The following is a 24,618-nucleotide window of genomic DNA, read 5'->3' as shown; positions in this document are numbered from 1 at the left end:
CATTACAATAGGGGAGACCAGAACAAGAAAAGTTGGTCAGAAAGGCAAAAAACAGAGTGACTGTGCTGTTAAGTATCTCTTCATGGTGAAACCTCTATGTGTTATGTTATGTTATAAATTTATACAGCGCACGAATATCAATGGCGCTAACAGACTAGCAGCGAGATGGAGCACTGTGTTTAGAACAGCCAGGTCTTAATGGCCTTCCTGAAAGAATTTAGAGAGGGGAGACTTCTGATGGTAATGGGGAGGGTGTTCCAGGACTTTGTGGCACCCACTGTAAAGCTTCTGCCACCCAAATTAGACTTAAAAAATCTCTGAGAGAGTATCAGTTTGGCCCCTTCTGACCGAAGGCATCTGTTTGAAGAGTATCAGTGCAGTGACCGCCTCAAAAACTGAGGACCGGTACCGTGTAGTGCCTTATATGTGATACAAAAGGCCTTGAACTTAACCTCTTCAGTGCCCATGACGAGATAGTCTCGTCATGGAGCACGGTTGCGCTGTGCCCATGACGAGACTATCTCGTCATGAACCCCACCCACCAGTGCAACGCCCAGCAAAGGAGGGGGAAAGGAGGTGGCACTGAAGGGGTTAATACGACTCTTGACTGGCAGCCAATGTAAACTCTGAATGTGCTTTCCCACTGATTGAAATTTAGAGATCCCCAGGAGGAGTCTTGCTGCAGCGTTCTGGATCATCTGAAGCTTGTTTAACTGCTTCTCGGGTATACCGAGATATAGTCCGTTACAGTAATCCAGTTTGGCGAGGACTAGAGATGTGATTACAATTTTCCTGCTTTCTGCTGGGATCAAAGGTAAAATTTTCTTAATCGTTTTGAGTAGATAGAAACTGGATGAAGAAACTGCCTTGACTTGAGCTTCGAAGTTAAGTTTTTTATCCATCACTAATCCCAGATTTCTAGCTTCAGGGACCGGGATAGGTACTGTTCCCAGGTCGTCCGGCTACCAAATCTGGGACCAGCTAGGGGAGAAGTTGCCAAACAGTATTACCTTGAATTTAGCTTGAGGCAGTGCGTACTCATCCTTGTGTTGACTGCTATCAAACACTCCCTAAATCTTTTTACTGGTGCCACGGTATTTTTACAGATAAACAGGACAATTTGGGTATCAGCCGCATAGGATGTTAATGCCACCCCGAACGACCTAATTAGTGCCGCCAATTCAGATACATATACATTAAAAAGTGTAGGGCTTCTAGAGGAACCCTGAGGGACCACCCCACATGGGAGAGTAAAGGATGGAGAGGCGTAGTCGCCCAGGGCAACTGATTGTATCCTATTGGATAAAAGAGAGGAGACCAGTCCTAATGCCCTTCCCGAAATGCCAAGAGAAGTCAGACGATTGAGCAGCATCTTATGGGTGACCGTGTCGAATGCTGCCGACAGGTCAAGAAGGATAAGAGCCGCCACGCCTCCTATATCCAAAACAGCTCCGATTTAGTCTGTAGCCTATATTAAGGCTGTTTCGGTTCTGTGTTCTGCCCTGAATCCGAATTGGGACTTGTCCAGAAAACCCCATTGAGCACGCGAAAAAGTAAAGCATAGATAGGTGAGCCTCAAAAGGGTTTAAGCTAGCAGTTTGGTAGCAAGGGGCTAACTGGTGCAAGGGACCTGCCTAGAAAGCTGCTTAGAAGCAGTCCACCAAGCCCAAGGTAAAATCTGCTACCTCTTGTGGTACTCTGATGTGAAGGCCTGTAACTGACGCTGCTCAATCTCCATGCATGCACTTGAAGCTAAATACTGAGAACCCGATTTGCCCAGTCGGGGTTGAGGTAATAGACGTTGGTTAGTTTGACCAATAGAACATGCAAATCATGGTCCGCAATGCATAGAGGAAAGACCTTTATTGCTAGGTAAACATCCCTCACCTCCAGTCCACTACAATGCATTCACTGTTTGGACTGGGGCCAAAGGCCTTGGATCTTTCACAGAAGAGCACCACAGTCCAAAAAGACATCAATAACAACAGTCATCTGCAATTACGGGTGACCAACTGTGAGGCTAGGGTGGCACATCCATTAATCGAGGTCTCCAAGAGTGGAACAGAAGATGGAGAAAACCAGCCACTGGCGTTAAGAGTGTGCCACAGATGGTCTGAAAATTATGCAGGGAACCCACTTTCAGCAGGCAATTGTCCAAGGATAAAAACATATGGACTCATGACTTCTTGAAAGAAGCCGACACCACAGCCAGCACCATGACCAACAGAGCAGTCATAAGGCCAAATGTTGAAATGTCTCGTGGTAGTGCTGGGGAGACCTCACTGTGAAGCAGGGGTAAGGTATGTGACCAGGAGGAATCAGCTGATGGAAACAAGTCTTGGAAATGGATCTAGAGCAGGCGGGGGCCCCCTCAGCACTGTACCCCGGCTTGAGAGCTCCTGGTTTAGCCCAGAGGGGGCCTCCTCCACGTACCTTGCAGAGGGGCCCCCTCAAGTTTCGTTACGCCACTGATCTAGAGGTACTCTCATCCTACATGTTCAGGGCAATAGAGCTTACATCGGGGACAGAATTTAGAATTTGCCTAAGTTACAAAGAATTTCAAGAGCTCCAGGTACATAATTGGCATAAGGCTTCGGTTATTTTTATGGACTAAGAGAAAAGGATGCAAGGGTAGGGACGTGGGGGCGACATACCCCTTCACAACTAGCTGGAGCACATATGTGACTCATGGTGACTGGCTTTCACTGGGGCAGAAAATGGGAGATCTTCTATTAGACCAGAATCAGATGGCGGAAAAGGCAAATCAAAGAGAATTTTAGGCAACAGACGCAGCGGAAAAGGGATGAGGCTGGTGTGGTTATTACTTGTATCCACCTCTGCCATGAAAGGTGCTGAAGACGTGCTACAGGCTCCCAACTGGCTGGGACGGTTGCTCTGCCGGAAGGCATTAGCAATATAACAATGCAAATGTTGTATACTGGTTGTTTTTGAAAAGAGGGGGCTGCTTCTGAACTGGAGCCAAGTAGTTTTTTGTGCAAGCAAACCTCTGGGCTATGGAAAAAATTACAGCAAGAGGGATGTGGGACCTAGCCATTTTTGCAGGGTTATCCCCAAACATTTTGCCTTCTTCCTCCTATTTTTTCTGACCCGTTTTTGCTGGCTCTAAGACTCTGGGCACTTTACCACTGCTGATCTGTGTGAAAAGTGCATATACTCTGTCTAAATTAGGATTGTGATTGGTTAACCATGATTGGCCTATGTGATTTACTGGTAAGTCCCTAGCAAAGTGCACTGTAGGTGCCCCAGGGCCTGTTAATCAAAAGCTACTAGTGGGTCTGCAGATATCACTGTGCCACCCACTTGAGCCTGCCACTGCAGTGTCTGCGAGTGCAGTTTTAAACTTTCCTGTCGACCTGGCGAACGCACCCAGTTTCCAGGCTCAAACCTTCCCGTTTCTATATGTAAGACGTCCTTAAGGTAGGCAGAAGGTAGCCCCATCAGGCAGGGTGCATTGTATGTTAAAGGTAAGACATGTGTTGGTGTGTTTTACATGTCCTGATAGCGAAATACCGGCAGTTTCAATTTTCACTATGTCAAGGACTATCCCTCACATAGGTTATCACTGGAGCTGCCATGTAACATCTTACAAGTGTAACTTCCAATTGGGAAGAGATAGAGATTTAGAGTTTAGGTTCCCTGAACTCACTATTCAAAAACACATATTTTAGTGAAGTTGGTTTTTAAATTGCACGTTTGAAAATGCCACTTTTAGAAAGAGGGCATTTTCTTGCATTACCATTCAGTGCCTCTGCCTGCCCGTGGAATCCACATCTGGTTTAGATTGACAATTGGTCTGTTTGTGCATTCACTCTAGACAGTCACACAAAGGGAGCTAAGGTGTGCCCTGCATATCCTAATGGCCCAGCTTGAGCGAGAGTGGTGGGAGGAGTTGTCACAGACACCTGAATAGTGCTGTGCCTGTCCTCACACAATGCTGTCTTCACCCCTGTAGTGTGTCTGGAGCCAGGTCAGGGAAAGGCAGGGTCTTGTACACTACAAAGACTTTCCTTTGAAGTAGGCCTACTGCAAAGGCAGAAACTGGTGTAAGTACTGGAGCTGTGACACCATAACTTTAGAACACTTATGAACTAAGAGGAGATTCTGCCAAGAACAGCTGGAGAAGCTGTAGGAGGGGGAACGGCCACTCTGCTTGTTGCTGTGTTGTGCTGGTCCACTGCTTGCTGCTTCGGTCTCAGAGAGAGAAAGGAATGGACTTTGTTTTCATCATCCTGTTTATCAAGTTTATCCAAGGGCTTGTGTGTGCTTGCCTCCTATGAATAAGTCCCAGGGCCATCAAAGACTTCACCAACAGCCCATTAACTCCTCTGACCTGTCAAGTGGTGCTAATTCCAGTCTGGGCCATTGGAGGTGGCTTCTGCTACAAGAAAAGAAGCAAACCCACACACCGGTCTGCACCACCTGTTTTTCCTGCTGCAAGCTTGCTGTGTGGTTGAGAAAATCAACACATCGCCGCACCCGAAAAATCAAGGCATCGCTTGTTGTGCAGCTCCAAGATTGCCGAAGGCCCTGGTCCCGAGCACTGTGACTGATGCAGGCTCTGCTATGCTGCTGAAGATTCAACACATCAATCCACCCCAGCTAGTCCAGATTTTCCATGCATTGTATCTGTGCTCCAAGTTCTTCATTGATGTTGCCCGGCAGTAAGAAACCAAGGCCGCGTGTTCGGATATCGACGCATCACCTCCCTGACAGTAAGGAACCAAAGCATCACCTTCCCTCCGCTGCAGTAAGGAACCAATCCATCACCTCCCCTGGGAGTAAGTAACCGACACATCGCTTTGTTATCCGGTTCATCACCTACTCTGCGCCTATTTTTGTCTTTGAATTTTGACACATCCTAGGTACTTTGTGCTAAAAGTGACTTAACTATTTCAAACCTTTTAAAAGTGATATATTTATGTATGTATGTTGCATTTTAGTCATTCTGATCTTGTTTTACTTAAATAAAAATTGGTTATTTTCCTAAACTGGTGTGGTATCCATTTGTAGTGTTTTCACTATGTTGCTGTGTGCGTTTGTACAGATGCTTTACACATTACTTCTGAGATAAGCCTGACTGCTCGTACCAAGCCACCAAGGGGTTATCTTGGGTGTGTAACTTGCTTACCCTGACTAGAAAGAAGGGTCCCTAATTGGAAAGGGTGCAAGCCACTGCGAACTAGAGATTTCCATTTCTAACAAGGCAGATATCAAAGTCGTTTTTTTCTTTTCTCTACCCACCCAAAGGTTTTCCTCAGATTTTGAGGAGAGAGGCTGCACAGAACAAGACTCAGAGTGGCATAGAATCCAGCAGTAGAAATGATATCAAGGTCAGTTGCTGATGTCTTGAACTGGGGTGGCATCTGCAGGAGTAGCGCCAAGGACAAACCCGAGGAGGCACGGTGCCGGGGCCAGAGCCACCAAAATTGCCTAGCCTTAAGGTTATGGCTCACCCTTAGGAGCCAGAAGGGCCTATGAGGGGCAGCACTAAAAGGGTTCTAAATTGCCTACATAAAGCCCTTGAGACCGATCAACAGATCGGGCCAGACGTTCTGGTAGAAGTTTCTTGAGAATAGGCTCTGTGGAAAAAGCCTTTATTCGGAAACAATGCTGCTGACACTTCCAAAGGTCCCGGGAGCAGGATTTTTCCACAAAGAAGGGGACAAGTCATTGGATGGAATTTCTTCTGTTTTTTGTGATAGAACCCTTTAGAAAATCAGTCCCTATTGGTACACCTGCTAAGAGGAGTGGAGAATGACCTTTTGAGAGTCTCCCTATAGACTAAGCTTGGAACAAGTTGCCTTCATTCTCCAGGATGGCCTAAGAATGCACAGAAGTAAAACGAGTCACATGTTGAAGGACCGCGCTCTTGCTTCAAAGAACAAATACATATGCCAGGGGGGTCTGACACGGATATCTTCTGGTGATAAAGCAGACAGTGTTTCAACCAGGACACCTTATGAAGTGACATTTGAACTAGATGAAACATTATAATTTTTGAGGAATTCAGTGAACACCAAAAAAGAACTCAGGACCAGAATTAGTAAGGTGCGGAAACAGAGGAACGGACACCAGCCTAGTTTACAGGCTGGTGACATCACTTCCTGGGAATGGGCCACAACTGGAGATGCATGGTACCACCTTGCAACCATATAGAGCTATTGCATGCATACAATGTTTACAGCTGCAGTCTAGTGGCTGTGGATATAAATTCATAATGGGACAAATTTGTGGGAAGATAAATGGAGTCCTTGTCCATCATATGTGGGACATGTATGAAGGATATATGTACATATGTGGAGTGTAAGAGAAGAAGTGTTCCCTTCTTCCTTGTGTGTTTGGATTGGTAGATGCTTGAGTCTAAAGGATACCATGTACACTCCACAAGTTAATGGTTCCTTTTTGTGCGTTCCTGCCTATGTACATCTCGCACATTTCAGCCTGCACATACACATCTCCTGTTACCCTCTATGAAAATAAGTACACCAGGTGGGTGGGGTGTTATACATTTAAATTCGACATGGAGGAGGCTTGTGCACCAGCATTAGGCAGGAAAAGACTGATCCAGAAGAACCACCTTACAGATTCCAGTCTCCCAACGTACTTGGTAAGTCTGGGAGAGGCTGAGAAACGGCCTTGCTACTTCAGCTGCAGAGAGAAGGAAGACCGCCCAGTTGTTGGAAGGACTTGCATGGGTACATTTTGATAAACAGACCGCCCAGGAGCCACAAAGTCATCCAGGCTCACTTACAGAGGAGAAACAGGAAGGATTCAGTTCAAGGAAAGGCTCCATCGTTTTCACAATTGTACAAAATAAAGAAACATTTATTCACACAGCTTCAAATGAAATCAGTTGTGACAAGTATCCTTTAAAATATTAAATATGAAACTGATATTCATATATGCACAGCAGCAATGAATCAAAGAAGTAGTAGCAGAGACTAGGGTTGATGATCAACTTCACTCTCCTTGTGCTGCTTTGCAAGGAAGCTTTGATAAATAATACTCAAAGCAAAGGACACTAACACAGAAGGTGAAGCAGAACTAATAATCAACCATAAATCTGTCATTGATATAAGGGGCATAATCTAGGATAAGCCTCCAGTCTGTGGCCCATAACAGCTACATGACACAGAGTATTCTCTTGATAGCATGCTTCCAGAAGTTTGCTAATCATGCCCGGACGCGATACACCACTGTCTGAAATGTGTTAATGGTCATGCTGAGCCTGTCTGAATCTGATCCAGTGAAAACAAAATGGCAGCAAAGGTCCTTCATATAGGGAAGCCTTTATTGCATCTGATGCAGGTGCCCATAAGTGATGGACTTGGAGACACCAGTCAAAGGAACAGGACAGATGATGTTAAGGACTGCATTAAGTGAAGACAATCTAACTTGTGATGTTAATTATCCTCCCTGTTGGATACCTGCACTTAACTCCCTTATAATTCAACTGGAAGTCAAATGAGATTTTTTGCTTTCTCCCGAAGTGTGGTACCATTACATAGGCTACAGCATATCCTGGACCCAGAACCAGCGAATCATCGTTCTAGTCCTCAAGTTTTTAGAGATATCACTGGTTTGAAGTCCTAGTCAACCTTTTCTACAATTGATTAGTGGCCACCTGGACTCTCTTTCAATGGTCATGGTATCTAGGGGAGACCGCAAAAATGGCACCTTTAAATATAGTTTAGATACGGTGTACTTAGGATCCCATACAGAGTCACATAATCCCCCCCACCAATCAATCTGTCAGTTTATCACCTAGACATCATTCTACTCAGATGGGCCTTGGCTTTCTACCCCTGGATCAGGTCACTCCTCGTGGTAAGCGTAGTCCATTTCCTAAAGTCACCCCTCTCTCCAGACGTCCAGCAGTGAGGCAGTTCCACAGACTATTTGAGACTTTGGCTCAGTCTGAAGTTAAAATAGCAATCAGCAGAGATTCCACTAAGAAATCTTGTCAGCGTCTCTCCTCTGCTACTGCACAGGCTTTCTCAGTATACAGTCTTCGGCCAACAAAGCAGACTGCTGCATTTAAAACTTCTAAGACTCTTCCGGAGGAGCATTTTGCTGCAGGTGTGTAGTAGCCACCTAGAGCCAGATTAAAGTTGGCTCATATGCAACTTTAAATGCCACTGTCTAGGCACCTTTATCACTGGGGTTGTTGGTCAAAAACAGAATAAGGTGAGAAGTGGCTTTCACTGTCCGAATGAATTATAACTAATTAGCCCCAACACTGAGCTCAACATGTTATCCCAAGTACAGCATCAAGTCATAGTCATATGGGAAAGGCAGAATGAAGCCATGTTTTAAGCGTCTTACGAAAGAAATGGCATTTATGGCTGTCGGCAGGTTATTCCATGCTTTGGTTGTCAGATATTAGAAAGACCTTCCTTCAAGTCTAACTTGCGTAATATGTTCCAATAAGAGGAGGCTGGATGAGTCACAGTGCAAAGGCCAAGGAGAGATTCATTTGGTGAAGTGTGATCTGAGCAAGGCAAATTCAGAGTTTGATAGTAAACAGTGAGAGATGCACAATGATTTTAAGCCAAAACATTCACAAACCGGGAGTCAATCAAGTGAAACTAAGTGCATCGAAATGTAAGCACTGTGGGCAAACCTAGGACCAGACATACTTCCATGTTTTTTGTAATAGCTGTGTGCGGTTAAGCATAGTGCCCAGGGAAGATGGCAACCAAAAGCCAGCACAAACAGGGTTAGCACTAGCAAATATGACGATCTCAATCTTATCATACCTCAGCCGCAGATGGTTGTTTAACCACACCATAACATACTGTCAACAGGATTTGGAAGAGGACTGAAGTGAAGCAGTCAGAATGAGTATGAATGTTTGCACCAACAGTGTGTCATCAGCATAAGTGATCAAACAAGTTTGTACAAAAAGGTGTACCCCTAATAATGTTTCCTATATTAGGGTCTACTCAGTAAACGGAATGACCATCTCTCTCAAATCTCTTACAAACTGTAAAGCGACCAATATAGTCTACTTAATCCTATGTCCATGTGAACAGGGATATGTGGCCGAAACATTACGATCCATGACAACACGCCTCACGGAACATAGGTCTGCCATCAGGACAAGAAAAATCAATGCACCATTAGTTCAACACTATGGATGCACACCACACAACTAAGGACATCAAATGGTTTATCCTTGAGAAAATCCACATTAAAGGCACCTTAAGCACAGAAATACGAAAACGGAGGGAAGTCTTTTGGGTCTTCTCCTTGGATACGTATAAAAGAGGCATGAACCGTGAAATTCCTTGGAACCAGGCAATAAGATTTAATAATGTATAAGTTTGTGATCGAGGAAGTAGACATTTGAAAATGTCCGCATTTATGTAATTCATATGATTTTCACAACATGTACCCAAGTTCCTATTTAGTGGGTGAACACACGAAGGGTCCACTTGATAGGAACATTTATCAAGAGGGAATATCTCCATCTCCACCTACACCCTATTAGATCTGACTGGTACACTAGTGACTTTGAGATAGGCAATTATCACTATATATATACATTTGTAAAGAATTTTCAAAATGGCTATTCATCCCTTATTGCCGTTATTATATGCCGTTATGTTATCATCAACAACAATCGGAATACTTAAAACACCCCAACAAGAAGGCGCCCACGAAAACACTACTAGCTCACAGTTCACCAACACATCTGAGATCACCCAATCAGTGGCTTGAAACCTGACATGCGCGGTACGGGTTCTCCCCCCTTTTAAACAAAGAATGTTACGGCCCGCAATTAGCTCAGATTCCACCTTTTACTACCGCTCACCAAACGGCTATGCATCGCCACGGAGAAAAATTCGGGTGAGACATGAGGTGGACAGATGTCTCAACTCGCATATATTGCGCTGTACACACTGGTACAGACCCAGCGTTGGCCGACTTCCACAGAGATTGCGCTTGAGACCCAAAGTGACCTACACATCGTCCTTTCCACGGGTAAGAGTAACCCACGGAGCCTTTTAAAACTGCTCTGCAACTAAAGCGAATAGAATAGTATTGCAACATAGATGCACCTTACCTCATTAGCTTACACTGAAAACGATAATAATCTTAAGGAGGTCAAGTCTAGGGCCCGCCGTCGCCACATGGAGTTAGACACCTTTGTTTTCAAAACATTGGACACTGAAGTAATGTCAAATGTATTAGGGTTAGACATTAGAAGATTAATTAACCTACCATAAGCAAAAAACACAAACATACACACTAAAGTACAATGCAGTAAGGGATTGTTCATTATTTTCTTTTAGGGATTCCCCACGTAACCATAAAGAGAGCATACTCCCAGGTCTCCCACACCTGTATCCTTACAGGTAAGTCCTATTTCTGCTCTATTTTATTGGACGTCATGCACGAAAGACCGTAATTAACAACCTTTTCATCCTTTATATTTCTCGCTGGGTTCCCTGTCATTAGCAATCCCAGAAGAGCCAGTTTTGGAGCTTACGACAATAAGCCAACCACACTTATGAGTGGTCCTAACACTAGCGAACCCATGATTCCTAACTAAGGTATTTGTGGCTTTCACACTATCAACAAGGATATGCCTATATATAAGTAAACTTGTGTATATAGTCACCACGAGCGATGATATATGGGTGCATGGGTGAATATCTCCACTTTTAAACATCCTGTTCCCTCCCTTCCATAATAACACATTTCTATATTCTCTGCAGGTCTCAGTTTATGCACCCCCTTTCTATTCTCGATTTTTGAAACTTAAACTTTGATAGAAATCTTTCCTGTGATACCATAACCTTTCCTGTGACACCATAATCATAGACCAGAACTATGAATTGTATATATTGTATATTTGAGTAGGACTGACATGATGTAACCCCCCCATAATACCTCTCCCTTTATAAAATAAATTTCCTTTCATTTTTCAGGTTTCATATTATACATGGCTACCTGATGAAGGCATAAGGCCGAAAGGCGCGTAGGATTACATTGGATTACATTCTTATCCACGAGACATATGAATGCCCCTGTTTGCGTTTATGTATTTTCGAAATTAACAAAAAGATTGATCATGCCTGGCTAAAGTGATACTATGTATATAGAAGATTGAATATATTGCACTCATTTTGCTGACTCAAGGGCAACTGATATATCATACATCATTATTAATTCTTATCATTGGAGTGAAATTAGTATCATTAGACAGACTAGTGCTATAGTAATAGCATGTTAAAAATACGCAGACTTGTTTTAATATTTATGTGATGCATGTCTTTCTATAAAGTATATGAAAAAATAAGAGGAAAAAACTTTTTTACTGAAACATAAATAAAGTCAAAAATCAATAAAAATTGATATTGTATAATTTTTCGTTGGTTACATAATTGCTTGTGTTAACTCGGCAGTCCACTATTGATCGTGTTTCCTATATAGTTTTTCACATAAGTGATCAAACAAGCCAGAGCGTGTGTGCAAAAGTGGGGTACAGTGAGGAGCCTTGAGAGGCAACCCTGGTCACAGTACTAATATCAGATCTGAATAAAGGGAGCAAGCAGTCTGCTTGTCGATCTACAAAACAGATTGAGAGGCAGAGCAGGCACCATTCTCTCACTTCCACAACCCTTATTCTATTTAGAAGAATGGGATGTGTAACAGTGTCAAAAACTGCAGAGAAGCCTAACCACACAATGATGCTAGAACCTTAAGGAACTAGAGAAAAACCCAGGTCACCACAAACCTTAGGAAAACCAGCCTGTAATGGATCAAAGCGCTTACGGGATTCCAGGCAATTTTTGGATTCTGCGATTATTACAGATAAAAGGGGAAGAGAAATTGGGTGGCAATTAGGGAAGACAAAGCGGTCTGTCTTTGGTTTCTTAAATAAGCGAGTGGCTATAGCATTTGTCTGTTAAGAGGAGACAGAGTCAGCAGAAATCAATAGTTTATGCATTTCTGATTGTGGGTAGCGATAATGCGGACAGAAAATAAATTAAAATCGCCCAACAAGATATGTAGGGTTTCTGATTTTCCGTTAAAACAGATTATAATTGATAAAACACCACAAGATCATCACAGCAGTGGTCACTACACTGCCACGAGAAAAGCATAAGCAGGTCCCGCAATAACCCTGCAGATCAACAACCATATAACATTAGCTCAGTCACAACCCCAAAAAATGCTTTTCGAAAAAACAATCTGCAGATTTTTCTAACCTTTTAGGAAGCATGCTTCAGTTTCTTCAAATGTATCATTTAAGCAAAAAGTGACATACGTTTTAGTCACTTTCTCAACTGGTTCAAATCAATCCTATCTGAAGTATCATTCTCACACAGTATCGAAATCTAAGAACTTTTCTCCCTCAACCTTCTGCATGTTTCCAGTCACACAGGGCTCCCACCCCTCGTCAACATCTACGTTAAGCCACAGATGTGCAAACCACAGGCCAACAAGGTCAGTTACGATCATTTGCTAAACAACTCAAGGGATAACATCCCGATTGAAATCTACCCATCTATTCAAATAGATATAAAATTTAAATCCCAGCGTCAGGTCTGCCTCAACTCTTGCTTAAATTTCCATCATCATACGATTGTTTTTTTTGATACAGGTTCCAATATGTAACAGCAAATACAAAAAAATGCACACACGATTACAAAATAATGTACAAAAAGTGCAATTATTGCAATGGTTACAATACACTATATTTTCTTAAAACCTCACTATTTTACAACACATCTTAACACAACTGACAGGTGAGTAAGAACTGAGATAGCTCATCATCCATGTATACATGTGCAGAAACACATCTGTGCTACATCCAATTTCTAATTAGTCTGCCTCTATTTTAATAAAAGGTTTAATCGATGTACCATTGTACTATGATTAAAGCGCAGGTAATCGGAGAGAGAAAAAGGAAACATATTGCACTGCACATCAAAGCTGACTTTTTACCAGAACCATTTTGAAGATTACTAAAACTAATTATTGAGGACAACTCTTTCAATGTTCATTTTTTTAGTTTTCCCTGTTTATCATATATTACACGCTTGCAAGGGACATCATACTTTTAAAACAATATTCATTTTGGCAGAATAGGAGGTGCTCAGTTACTACACATTTGCTCTTTGCACCCTGAATTTATTTAAAACAGAATTTTATTGCAAAGCTTTACGTCTGGATGATCAGAGACTGGATGCCAACTTCCAGGTGGGTACCCCGGATCATGGAAATATGCAAATCATATGTCCTCTTCCAGCTCCTTTGGCGAAGCAAGATATTTAAGTCATGCGAGAAATCAAACTCTTATTCAACCTCTGGATACAGGGAGCAATACTAAAGACCTCTTTCTACCAAATGAAATAACAGCTGCTGCTAAATTCCACCATCAGAGCCACTGTATGGCTCACTTGTTACCTTCCCCCTTGTCTACGTTACTTCTCTCTACTCCAGCTAGTGACCAAACCAACCGAAAATGCTTAGAAAAATAAAATACTCAGCAAACCCTGCAATGTATAGTTAGAATTTAAGCACACCTACACTTTCAAGACAAGATTAGACCGTAGAAACTAATCTTTCCCATGCACTCTTATCCACGTAATCTTGCAGTGAAATGCAGACCAAGGAGTATAGCAGGGGACTCAGACGTCTGTCCCACATCAACTCATCTCTGTAACATTGCACCTTAGTGGTTTATAATGAAGCCAGGCTCATACAATAATTCAAAACTAAACTGAAAATCCCCATCTTCTAAGCAGACTCATCCCTCTGGCATTCAGACTACCACTATTCACCTACCAAGTCTATTTCTGCCCAAAGTACCCAATGTTTTTGGCTACTTTGTGGAATCAAGGTCTACCACCAGCCTGGTGGGATCACTGCAATTAGGGTTTCCACTGCTTATTATACTACCAAACACACAGTACCAAACTGGAATAAACATGACCATAGAAATACAAAGTTATGCGCAGACAATGATAAAGGCACTCATCAACATGGGAAAGCACGGATACGAAGGCATAAACTGAAAGACTAAAGCACAAGTTCTCCAGTGTCACAATAAAGGGTGGTGAAGGAGGACCAAGGGAACATGAATATAATCAATTGAAATACTTTTCAAACTGCAGCTATTGAAATGCCATATGTTGCGCTTTACAAATTCACTCTCCAAAATGACAGGCAAATTCATTTTATTACTGTCAGGGTGTATCTGTCAATGAACCTTCTCGTACAGTGACCATCAAAAGGTCTAAGTCACGCACAACATACTGAAGGAATATGCTACTTACCAGTATGCATCTGTTCTTGGCATGTAGAGCTGCAGAGTTGTACACTTAGCATAGATCGCCATCTGGTGTTGGGCCCGGATGTTTGCAGTTTGTTTTTGTTCTTTGGACAGTCTTTGGAAGTCACGAGTTCGGTGACTCCTCCTTCGGTCCGTACTGCGCATGGGCTTCGGCTCCATCCTCAGATTGTTTTTCGCCAACAGGGAAATGATGGAGCGTAGTAATAACAGTGAGAAACCCATATGTGTTGTATCTAAATAAGATGGACTGGAACGGATACAGGTAGCCGGGGAGGCAGGTGGGCGTGTACAACTCTGCAGCTTTACATGCCAAGAACAGATGCATACTGGTAAGTAGCATATTCTGTTCGAGGCATATGAGCTGCAGATTGTACACTTAGCATAGATTATATAGCAGTACCCAACCTTAGCGGCGACCACCGGTATCCGTTGCAGCGGTTTGAAAAAGTGTCTTTAGTACAGCCTGGCCCACACTAGCTTGCTGCTTGGAATGCACATCTACACAGTAGTGTTTTGTGAAGGTGTGCGGTGTTGACCATGTGGCTGCTTTGCAGATGTCATCTAAGGGTATGTTCCCTAGAAAAGCCATAGAAGCCCCTAACTTTCTAGTAGAGTGGGCTTTAGGTGGAACAGATAATGTTCTTTTTGCCTTTTGATAGCAAATTTGTATACACTTTACAATCCACCTAGCTATCCCTGATTTAGAGATGGGGTTGCCTTTATGTGGTGGAGAGAAGGAAACAAACAATTGTTTAGTCTTCCTGAAAGGTTGCGTTCTTTGTATGTAGTACAGCAAAGCCCTCTTAACATCAAGTGTGTGTAAGGCCCTTTCTGCAACAGATTGAGGTTGCGAGAAAAAGACAGATAATTCCACCGATTGATTGAGATGGAAGGGGGAAATGACCTTGGGCAGAAACTTCGGATTTGTACGAAGTATGACCTTGCTGTGATGTATTTGTAGGAAGGGTTCCTGTATAGTGAACGCTTGTATTTCACCAACCCTTCTAAGGGAAGTGATAGCTACGAGGAAAGCTGTTTTCCAGGTGAGGAACTGTAGCTCACATTTATGCATTGGTTCGAAGGGTGGACCCATTAGCCGTGTAAGAACTACATCTAGATTCCATACAGGGGAAGGTGGTGCCTGGGAGGAATTACTCGTTTAAGGCCTTCCATAAAGGCTTTAACAGCGGGCACTCTGAACAGTGATAAATGCTGTCTGTTTTGTAGATAAGTAGCAATCGCTGCTAGGTGTAGGCGTATGGATGAATATGCCAGGTTACACCTGTGAAGATGGAGCAGATAGCATATGATGTGCTGTATGGATGCATCTAAAGGGTTGATTGTATTGTTACGGCAGTAAATTACAAATCTTTTCCACTTTGCGGCATAGCATGCTCTAGTGGTAGGACGTCTGGCTTCCATGATAATGTTCATACAATCAGGGGGAAGTTTAAGGTAACCAAATTCTAAGATTTCAGGAGCCAGATCGCAAGGTTGAGCTGAGCTGGGTCCGGGTGCCTGATTTCTCCATGGTTCTGGGTTAGGAGGCATGGGGACAGGTGCAGTTTTTGATGTGGTACCACTGATAGCTGTAGTAGTGTGGTGTACCACGGCTGCCTGGCCCATGTTGGGGCTACCAGAATGAGTGTGAGGGAGTGCTGTTGTAGCTTCCTTACCACTAACGGAATTAGTGGGAGAGGTGGAAAGGCGTATGCAAATCTGCCTGACCAGTTCATCCATATTGCATTGCCTTTGGACAATGGGTGTGGGTATCTGGCGGCGAAGCTTGGGCATTTTTTGTTTTCGTGGGTGGCGAAGAGGTCTATTTGAGGATGCCCCCACCTTTGGAAGAATGGGTGAAGAACTTGTGGGTGCAGTTCCCATTCGTGTAGTTGCTGCGTTTGTCTGCTGAGCAGATCTGCCATGGTGTTTTGTAAGCCTGGAACGTGCTGCGCCAGGAGAAAGATGTTTTGGGGAATTGCCCATCTCCATATGCTCTGGGCTAAGCGGGAGAGCTGGGGAGAGTGTGTCCCGCCCTGTTTTTGGATATAATACATTGCAGTCATGTTGTCTGTGCGAATGAGGACTGCTTTGCCCGAAATCTGTTTTTGAAAGGATTTTAGGGCTAGAAAGATCGCCAAGAGCTCCAGATGGTTGATGTGGAGCGATTTTTGCTGTGGCGTCCATAGACCTTGCATTGTGAGGTGTAAGAGGTGCGCTCCCCAGCCAGAGAGCGATGCGTCCGCTGTTAGAATCACCTGAGGAACCGGGTCCAGGAACGGCAGCCCTTTGGAAAGGTTTGTGGTGTTCCACCACTGCAGAGAGTGATGGGTGCGGCCGTCCACCAACACCAGATCCGTCAGCTGACCCTGGGCCTGGTTCCACTGTTGTGCTAGGCACTCTTGAAGTGGACGCATGTGGAGTCTTGCATGGGGCACTATAAAAATGCAGGACGCCATCATTCCTATGAGCTTCATAAACACTCTTGCTGGAAGAGAGTGTTGAGGAAGGAATGTTTTGCGCAAGGCTTGTATGCTTGCGATTCTGGCTGAGTTTGGATAGGCAATACCTTTGGAGGTGTCTATAGTGGCCCCGAGATATTGCTTTGTGTGAGATGGTAGGAGGTGGGACTTTTGGTAGTTCACCGTGAAGCCTAGCCGGTGGAGCAGTTGAATGGTGCTGTTGGTATGTTACACACATTGGTTGTAGGACGCGGCTTTTATGAGCCAGTCGTCTAAGTAAGGGAAGACGTGAATATGTTGACGCCTGAGGTGTGCTGCTACGACTGCTAGGCATTTGGTAAACACCCGTGGTGCGGTGGTGACCCCGAAGGGGAGAACTGTGAACTGGTAATGTTGGCCGTCCACCACAAACCTGAGGTACTTCCTCTGAGAAGGGTGTATTGGAATGTGAAAGTATGCGTCTTTCAGATCCAAGGTAGTAAGAAAGTCTCCCTGACAAAGGAGCGGGAGGACTTGTTGTAGGGTGACCATGTGGAAATGGTCTAAATGTATGTATGCATTTAGAGGCCGGAGGTCCAGAATGGGCCTCAGGGTCCCGTCTTTCTTTGGTATTAGGAAATACAGAGAGTAGACCCCTAGATTTTGCTGATTGACGGGGACCTGGTCTATAGCGTGTTTTTGGAGGAGGGAGAGCACTTCCTGTTTGAGCAGTGTGGAATGTTCTTGAGACATTGGACGTTGCCTTGGTGGGATATTGGGTGGGGTAGATGTTAGCTCGAGACAGTACCCTGACCGAATAATTTGGGTCACCCATTTGTCCGATGTTATGGACTCCCATGCGTGGATAAAGTTTTGTAGTCTGCCCCCGACCGGAGTGGGATGGTCTGGGGGGAGCGAAGGGGAGTCATTGTGCGGGCGGGGTGGCAGAACGGGTGGTGTTAGTTTTGCCCCTTCCCTTATTGTTGTTGCCTCTGTAACCACCCCTTTGGTAGCCCTTTGAAAAGGTATTTTGAGGAGGGGACTTGTAGGAGGTAGAGGTGCTATCGGTGGAGTAGCCTCTGCCTGTGCCACGAAAGGAGGAGCGTCAAAAGGAGCGTTTAGGGGCCTGTGATTGTAGTGCCCCCATAGACTTTGCTGTGTCTGTGTCCTTTTTCATCTTTTCTAATGCTTCGTCCACCTTTGGTCCAAAGAGAGTTTGTTGGTCAAAGGGGTGATTTAGTATGGACGCCTGGACTTCAGGCTTGAACCCTGAGATCCTGAGCCAGGCATGACGACGAAGCAGGACACTAGTATTTATGGCTCTAGAAGCAGTGTCAGCTGCATCGAGAGCACACTTAATGGAGGTGTTAGTAATTAGTTTACCCTCCTGTATCAGGTCATGAGCCTTGCGTTTGTGTTTTTCGGGGAGGTGCTGCATAAGAGCCTCAAGCTCGTCGTAGTGTGCTCTGTCATAGCGCGCAAGTAGCGCTTGTGTATTTGCAATGCGCCGCATGTTTGCAGCTTGGGAGGCGGTGCGTTTGCCAGACGCGTCTAGAAGTTTGGATTCCTTATCTGGCGGTGGGGCTTCTCCGGAGGACTGGGAGTTAGCCCGCTTTCTAGCTGTGGACACAACTAGGGAATCTAAGGGAGCAGGGCCCTTAATGTATGCAGGGTCTGTGGGTGCCGCCTTGTACTTTTTTTCTATTCTAGGGTTCAATACCCTGGCCCTGACAGGGTCTTTGAACACCTCTGCAGCATGCTTGGTGACACCTTTAAGCATGGGCAAGATAGATGTGGACTTGTCCTGAATGTCAAATGTATCCAGTAGGAAGTCGTCTTCCACTGGTTCACTATGCATTTCCACCCCATGGTAATGTGCTGCTCTCTGCACTAAGTGGTGAAACCCTAAGGAGTCCTCTGGAGGAGACGGCCTGGATGGGTATAGGTCGTCCTGAGGCATATCAGGTATGTCAGGGTTGTGGTAGTCTTCCCATGGGTCTGGGGTCCCCGGTGGAGTGGGGTCCATTGGGGCGTCCGCTGGGTCATAATCTGGATCCCCGTAATCCGGATCTGGGGACGGGGTCGGGGAGTGATGAGGTAAGGGTGGCGGAGACCTGGGAGGGGGAGGTGGAGGAGGAGGAGGAAGTGGGGAGGGCACTCTGAGAGGAGAAGTAGCAGAGTCCTTCCGCTTGGGTGGTGGAGAAGGAGCCGGTGTGTCAAGACGTCTTTTCTTGACAACTAAAGTCAATAGCCCAGTCTTTGGATCTTTAAATAGAGTCTTTTGCAAAGGGTCTGGTGTAAAGAGATCCAGTGGCGCCGAATCGTCCGCTGGCGCCGATGTTTTCGGAGCCGAGGGTTTCGATGGTTTCTGTGCGCCATGCTTTTTTGGAACCTCCGGTTTTTTCGGCGTCGAAGGAGTTTTCGGCGCCGGAGCGTCGGTGCCGACAGATTTGTGTTTGTGTTTTGTCGGCACCGAGAGTCCAGGTTTCGGCACCGGTGGCTTCGGAGTCGAGCTGGGTATCACTTTCTTCGGTGCCGGATGGTGTTTTTCGGCACCAGGCGTCGGCTGGCTCGAGCCCGAGCTGCCGTGAGACTTCTGAGGCTTCGACACCGGGCCCGAAGGTGGGGTGATAGAAGCTGTGTGCTTGGTTTTGCCCAGGCCTGCAGGCGAGCGTGTAACCGGAGTCTCTTTGGTTTTGGGCGCGGGGGTGGGTAGAGTACTCACGACCCTCTGCGCCGGTGTGATGTCCTCCACGTCGGAGTCGTCGGCCCCGGAAGCGCTGACGACGTCGTCCTCCTGCTCGGTGTGTATTGGCCCCGAAGCTCCGGCGTCGTCTCCGAAGATGTCCGGTGGAGCTGCGGTCGATGAGTGCGCCATGGTGCATCGAGCTCTTCGATCCCGGATGGTCTTTTTTGATCGAAAAGACTTACAGGCGGGGCAGTCTCGAGCCGCGTGTTCTGGAGAGAGGCAAAGGTTAAACACCTGATGGAGGTCGGTGTGGGGAAATTTAGACCCACATTTTGGGCACTTTTTGAACGGAGTCCTTTCCATCGGCCGGGACCGGAGTCGAGGAGGGCCCGAATGCCGGCGCCGATGTACGGAATGGAGAAAAGTGCCGCTTCGAGAGATGAAGATATGATGAAGAAACTCGAAGAACGAGGATTTTCCGTCGAGGCTGGAACCGTAGAAGTTCGAAGCCGGAGCACGAAGTATCACATCCGAGCCCGATGGCGGAAAAAAACAATCTGAGGATGGAGCCGAAGCCCATGCGCAGTACGGACCGAAGGAGGAGTCACCGAACTCGTGACTTCCAAAGACTGTCCAAAGAACAAAAACAAACTGCAAACATCCGGGCCCAACACCAGATGGCGATCTATGCTAAGTGTACAATATGCAGCTCATATGCCTCGAACACAATGTTAAGTTTGTTATGGGCAGGACCTTGAAATTGAACCTGGAGAAGATAGGATGGTAACAGGCTACCACCTCAGGAACCAGTTTTTCGAGTTCAGTGACAAAAGGCAAGAATTAAAGGTTCTGCCAGTTTCCCAAGTTAGGCTGGTGACAGCAGGAAGATGTCTGAAAATATCATAAAGTTTAAAAATAAAAAACTGTGGTGGCCTTCCTGGGCTTAGAAGAAGTACAGTACAATTCTGACCGCCCCAAACCTCTACCTTATAAGATCACTAACTAACTAGGACAGAAAGTGCCTGCATTTGGAGTTTTATTTTAGACAAATATGTCACAAGGAATTAGTTACAATATCACTTACAGTTTCAAACATAGAGACTTTGTACAATTGCACGGCTTCCTTGGTCGATTCGCAGACTCAGATGAAATTATTCTAAAAAAGAGGAAACAAAACGGAAAGTTAGGTTTGTTTTTCTGACAGTTAAATCATTTGAGCATTAAATAACATCTTAAGCCTTTCATATACTTAGGCTGTCCGGTTTTAGGTTTAAACCTATAATAACTGATAAAACTCCACTGAAAGAGAAATAGCCCTCATCAGTGAAAACATATAAACACTGAAAAAGAGGAAAAAGAGGGTGAAAGAGTCATTTGTTTTCTTCCTGAAGGGGCCGATACAATGTAACTTTGTTATACAAGCTAGCAGTAAGAAAGTCTGGGCTAACATTATTCTGCTTGAGTTTTGTTGTTTAGGGATGCCTCTAAAATAGTTTCTTCTTTTGTTGTTTTCAGTTTTGTGGTCTTTGGTTTAAAGATGCAGGCTTTAGAAGCATGTTTTAGGTCTTGTTTAATTATTTTATAAACTGTAGAGAATCAGGAAATATCAAAATCATATTTGATATTTTGGCTGCGTTTAATTTTTTCACTGATCGGTAAAATGGCTGGTTTCATAAGAATCTTTCCTAATGTGTCATCACATTTACCCACACAGAATAGGTAAAAACCCTTAATACATCAGCCCCCATTTTTTAATGAGTCAGTATTGATAGGAGGCGAATTGCCAACACCTCAGGCTTTAAAAAATTCAATGCAAATTATAGTGACAAGTACATGTGAAAAGATGGCAATCACCAAGCATCTGGGATAGTGGTTAAAACATGGCACCAGACCTTTGGAAAACATGGAACGCAGTGTCACTTGGAATGCTCTGCAAAAAAGGTTCTTTCCAAGTTCAACAAAGATTGGAGTGATACGGTTTGTATTTGCAGTGATTCAGCGACGTATATGAAAAAGTTGTGTGAAGACCTGTCAAAATTAATACCTGAGCTGAAGTGCATCCCTGTAAGAGATCCTTGCCACTTGTTAGATGGTATGCTGAAAGCATCTTTACACTCTTCAGAGTTAATGAGGAATCCTATTGACCTTTTAGCCCATTCTGGTGCACTGTTTTCTTATGCACAGGAACTAAAACGCAAATATTTATTTTGTGCTTTGTGTGGCATCAAAGAAAGAGTCATCCTAACTGTGTCCCTTAGCTGATGGTTTTTAGTCCAAGGGGCTATGAAGGCTATATTATCCAGGAGGCAACGGTTTACCGAATATTTGCTGAGTGATGATGCCAAAGACAAGAAATATGAGGATCTTTGGTCACATATTGATAGTGATTTGAAAAAAAGTACACTCTACTGCATTCTTAGATTTTTACAGGAAAACACAACTGCTGTAGATGACATAATATTAAAACTAGAGTCTGAAAACACCCTTGTCTGCCAAGTATTCAGCATAATTAGTGTAGATGTGAAACATCTCTTTGAGAGTAGGCTGGGCGACACCTTTAGTGACTTTGGCACTTCAACAAGTTCCGTGTTAGAGCGCTTGCCACTTGGTAAGCAAAGCAATGATAAAGAGCAATTCAGGAACTTTTATTTTACAATATATGAGAAATGGCTTGCAATGATGCATAGAAATGTCCCTTCGTCACCAATGGCATTTGAAGTCAATGAAACCTCACTGTGGTACTCTGTTCTAGATCCCTTCCATAAAGGGGAATTTCCTCCATAGTTTCAAAAGTGCTGCTTCATTTTTGAGCGCTTCAATAACTCTGAGGGCATAGGCGCCCAGATCAGCGCAAATGTTGCACAACCTGCCCTGAGAATCGCAATCTTCAAGTGAACCAGTATTGGGATGGAAAGCTATGTCAGTGGCCGGAGTTAACAAATTGAGTACTGGCTATTTTGGCGTTGCCCATCTCAAGTGCCAATGTTGAAAGGGCCTTTTCACAGAAGTTGACATGGGAAGGAAAGAGTGAGCGCACATGACCAAAGTCTCATTGAAGAAGTATTGTATGGTGTACTACAATAAGTTTAATTTGCAAAAATCTATTTGGACCTCGTTTAAACTATACTTTTTTTTTTTGTTGAAACATTTTTTATTGTTTTCCAACACAACAAGACAACAATCAACTCACAATCCCCACCCGTCCAGGAAATACCACACACGTAACAGCATCCCCGACTCTCCTGAAGACTGCTCAACCTTCGATCCCCGGTCCCCTACCCCCCTCTCCCACCCTCTGTCAGTGTGCTCCCATCTCCTACCCCGGTCCCACTTTCGATGTGTCCCCCCTCCCTGGTCAATAAAATACAGGAGCCCAGCCTCTCCCTAAACCAACAGGACCTCCCAGCTCTCGTTTAAACTATACTTACACTGTCTGGATACCACGCGCTATCAGTGCAGAAAGCAAGCAGTATTAAAAGCAAAACGTTCTATAAACACTGGAAAAACACTATTTCTGTAGTTTTTAATAGCGCAAAAATGTGTAACCACTGAAATCCACTGTTTTTTAAGGTATCGAAATCACTGAAAAAACACCACCAGAATTTACCAAAAATAGAAACTGAAAACAGGAAAGCCTACATATACTGTATGGTGGACCATACACATCAGAACACATTTCCAGGATTGGAAAACTGGAAAACAACCAGCCAATTCAACACCCCTTGAATTGCTAGCGATTGTCTTCCCTTACTTTTGTGTAACTTGTGTTGCAAAAGACACATACATTTAGTGCTTAATTTGAGAGCCAGTGTTTGCCGGTAAGAAGCACCAGCACTTATTTTATCGTATCAGATATTTCCTGAGTGCAAAAGAAGGAAAGACCCACAGATCGGAAAAACTGTTGAGTTAAAGATTGCAAAATCCTCACAAACAGAAAGCAGGAACCTGCAAACGCAATAAAAGGAGGCAGAGTGTCTGGTAGTGGATTAAAGACTACCAGCCTTGGTATTCGGCGCACCGACTTTTAATTACACCGGCCGCTGGCTTTTGAGCAGAGCTTCAAGCACCGGCACTCTTTGTTTCAAGAATTAAGCACCGTATACTTGAAACACTAAGACGTGAGCAGGCCACTGTCTATGCTCCAGACATAGCAGCCTTTTAAGCCAGCCATTTGGGGTGACAAACAATGAGCTATTCCAGTTTTTTAAATACAAGTTTTTTCTAAATGCCGAAAAACAATGGACTATTCATTTTGAGGGGAGGACTTGACCATCCTATATCCTTCAATGACATACTGCTCAACTTGGGTGTTAGCAACAAGCAAGACTGAGACCTGCTACAAAGGCCACAATAGGTTGGTTATGTGTGGTAAACTATATTATTCAAAGTAGACAAATAAGCTTCATAAAATAAAATAATTCAGAAAACACATTTAAGTACTGACAGAAATCATGTTCACAAGTACCTTAAAAAAAATCAAATGTACATATGGTCTTAAAAAGAAACATATCTAAATACTTACCCATTGTATGGTACTCGCGCTTGAGTCTGAATGCTGGAAGTTCCGGTGAAACTAGTATTGCTTGCTATGGACACATAGGATGACTGCTGCAACTGCAGGGTACAGAGAGGTGGGAAAAAAATCAATGTCACAACATTTCACGAGTATGTATCAACCATATCAATTGAAATTGGTGTAAGCAAAGTTGCTACACTTGTTTTGTTACCAATACATTTAAAACATTTTCTAGGGATAAAGTGTACATTATTGTTGATACAAGTCAATGATTTTTGTCAACTCAGGCAACAAAGTAAAGCAGCATGCTGAAGTATTGGGTTGTTAGGTCTGGCTAGACAGCACTGCTCTTTGCTAGACCTATTGATATAAATACAGGTTTCTGATGTAAACTGAACTCTAAAATATTTTCTCACCTCCTTTTACGATACATGTAGCCAAACCTACTCCTCAGCATTCGTTTCCCTGAAAGGAAAGGTTACTAAATAACAGTTCTTGTTGCGGAACACGTTTTAAGTATATACAATTTTTATTTTCTAAAACTCAGAGGAAATATGCTTATAGGAGACAATGTTTTTTGTCAATTTTCAAACCTGGAAACTTGAATTAAACTTAAGTCCTGTAGAGGGCATGGAAATTT

General features: G+C 44.1%; 1 protein-coding gene across 7 annotated transcripts in view; it reads right to left on the bottom strand.

Moving 5' to 3' along the window:
* The window catches only part of LIN54 (lin-54 DREAM MuvB core complex component), a 497,293-nt gene that overhangs the window by 126,588 nt on the left and 346,087 nt on the right, over positions 1-24,618 (bottom strand). For all 7 annotated transcript variants that reach the window (XM_085641194.1, XM_085641196.1, XM_085641198.1 and 4 more), the window contains 2 exons: positions 23,985-24,076; positions 20,547-20,618 (listed from right to left, as the gene is read on the bottom strand). In XM_085641194.1, coding sequence (XP_085497320.1) covers positions 20,547-20,618; positions 23,985-24,076 — 164 coding nt within the window. The remainder of the gene's footprint in view (positions 1-20,546; positions 20,619-23,984; positions 24,077-24,618) is intronic.

This window comes from Triturus cristatus, chromosome 2_2 (genome assembly GCF_964204655.1).
Source record: "Triturus cristatus chromosome 2_2, aTriCri1.1, whole genome shotgun sequence".
Lineage (NCBI taxonomy): Eukaryota > Metazoa > Chordata > Amphibia > Caudata > Salamandridae > Triturus > Triturus cristatus.
The sequence above is the reverse complement of the archived record's forward strand: the minus strand, read 5'-3'. Positions and strand labels throughout refer to the sequence as shown.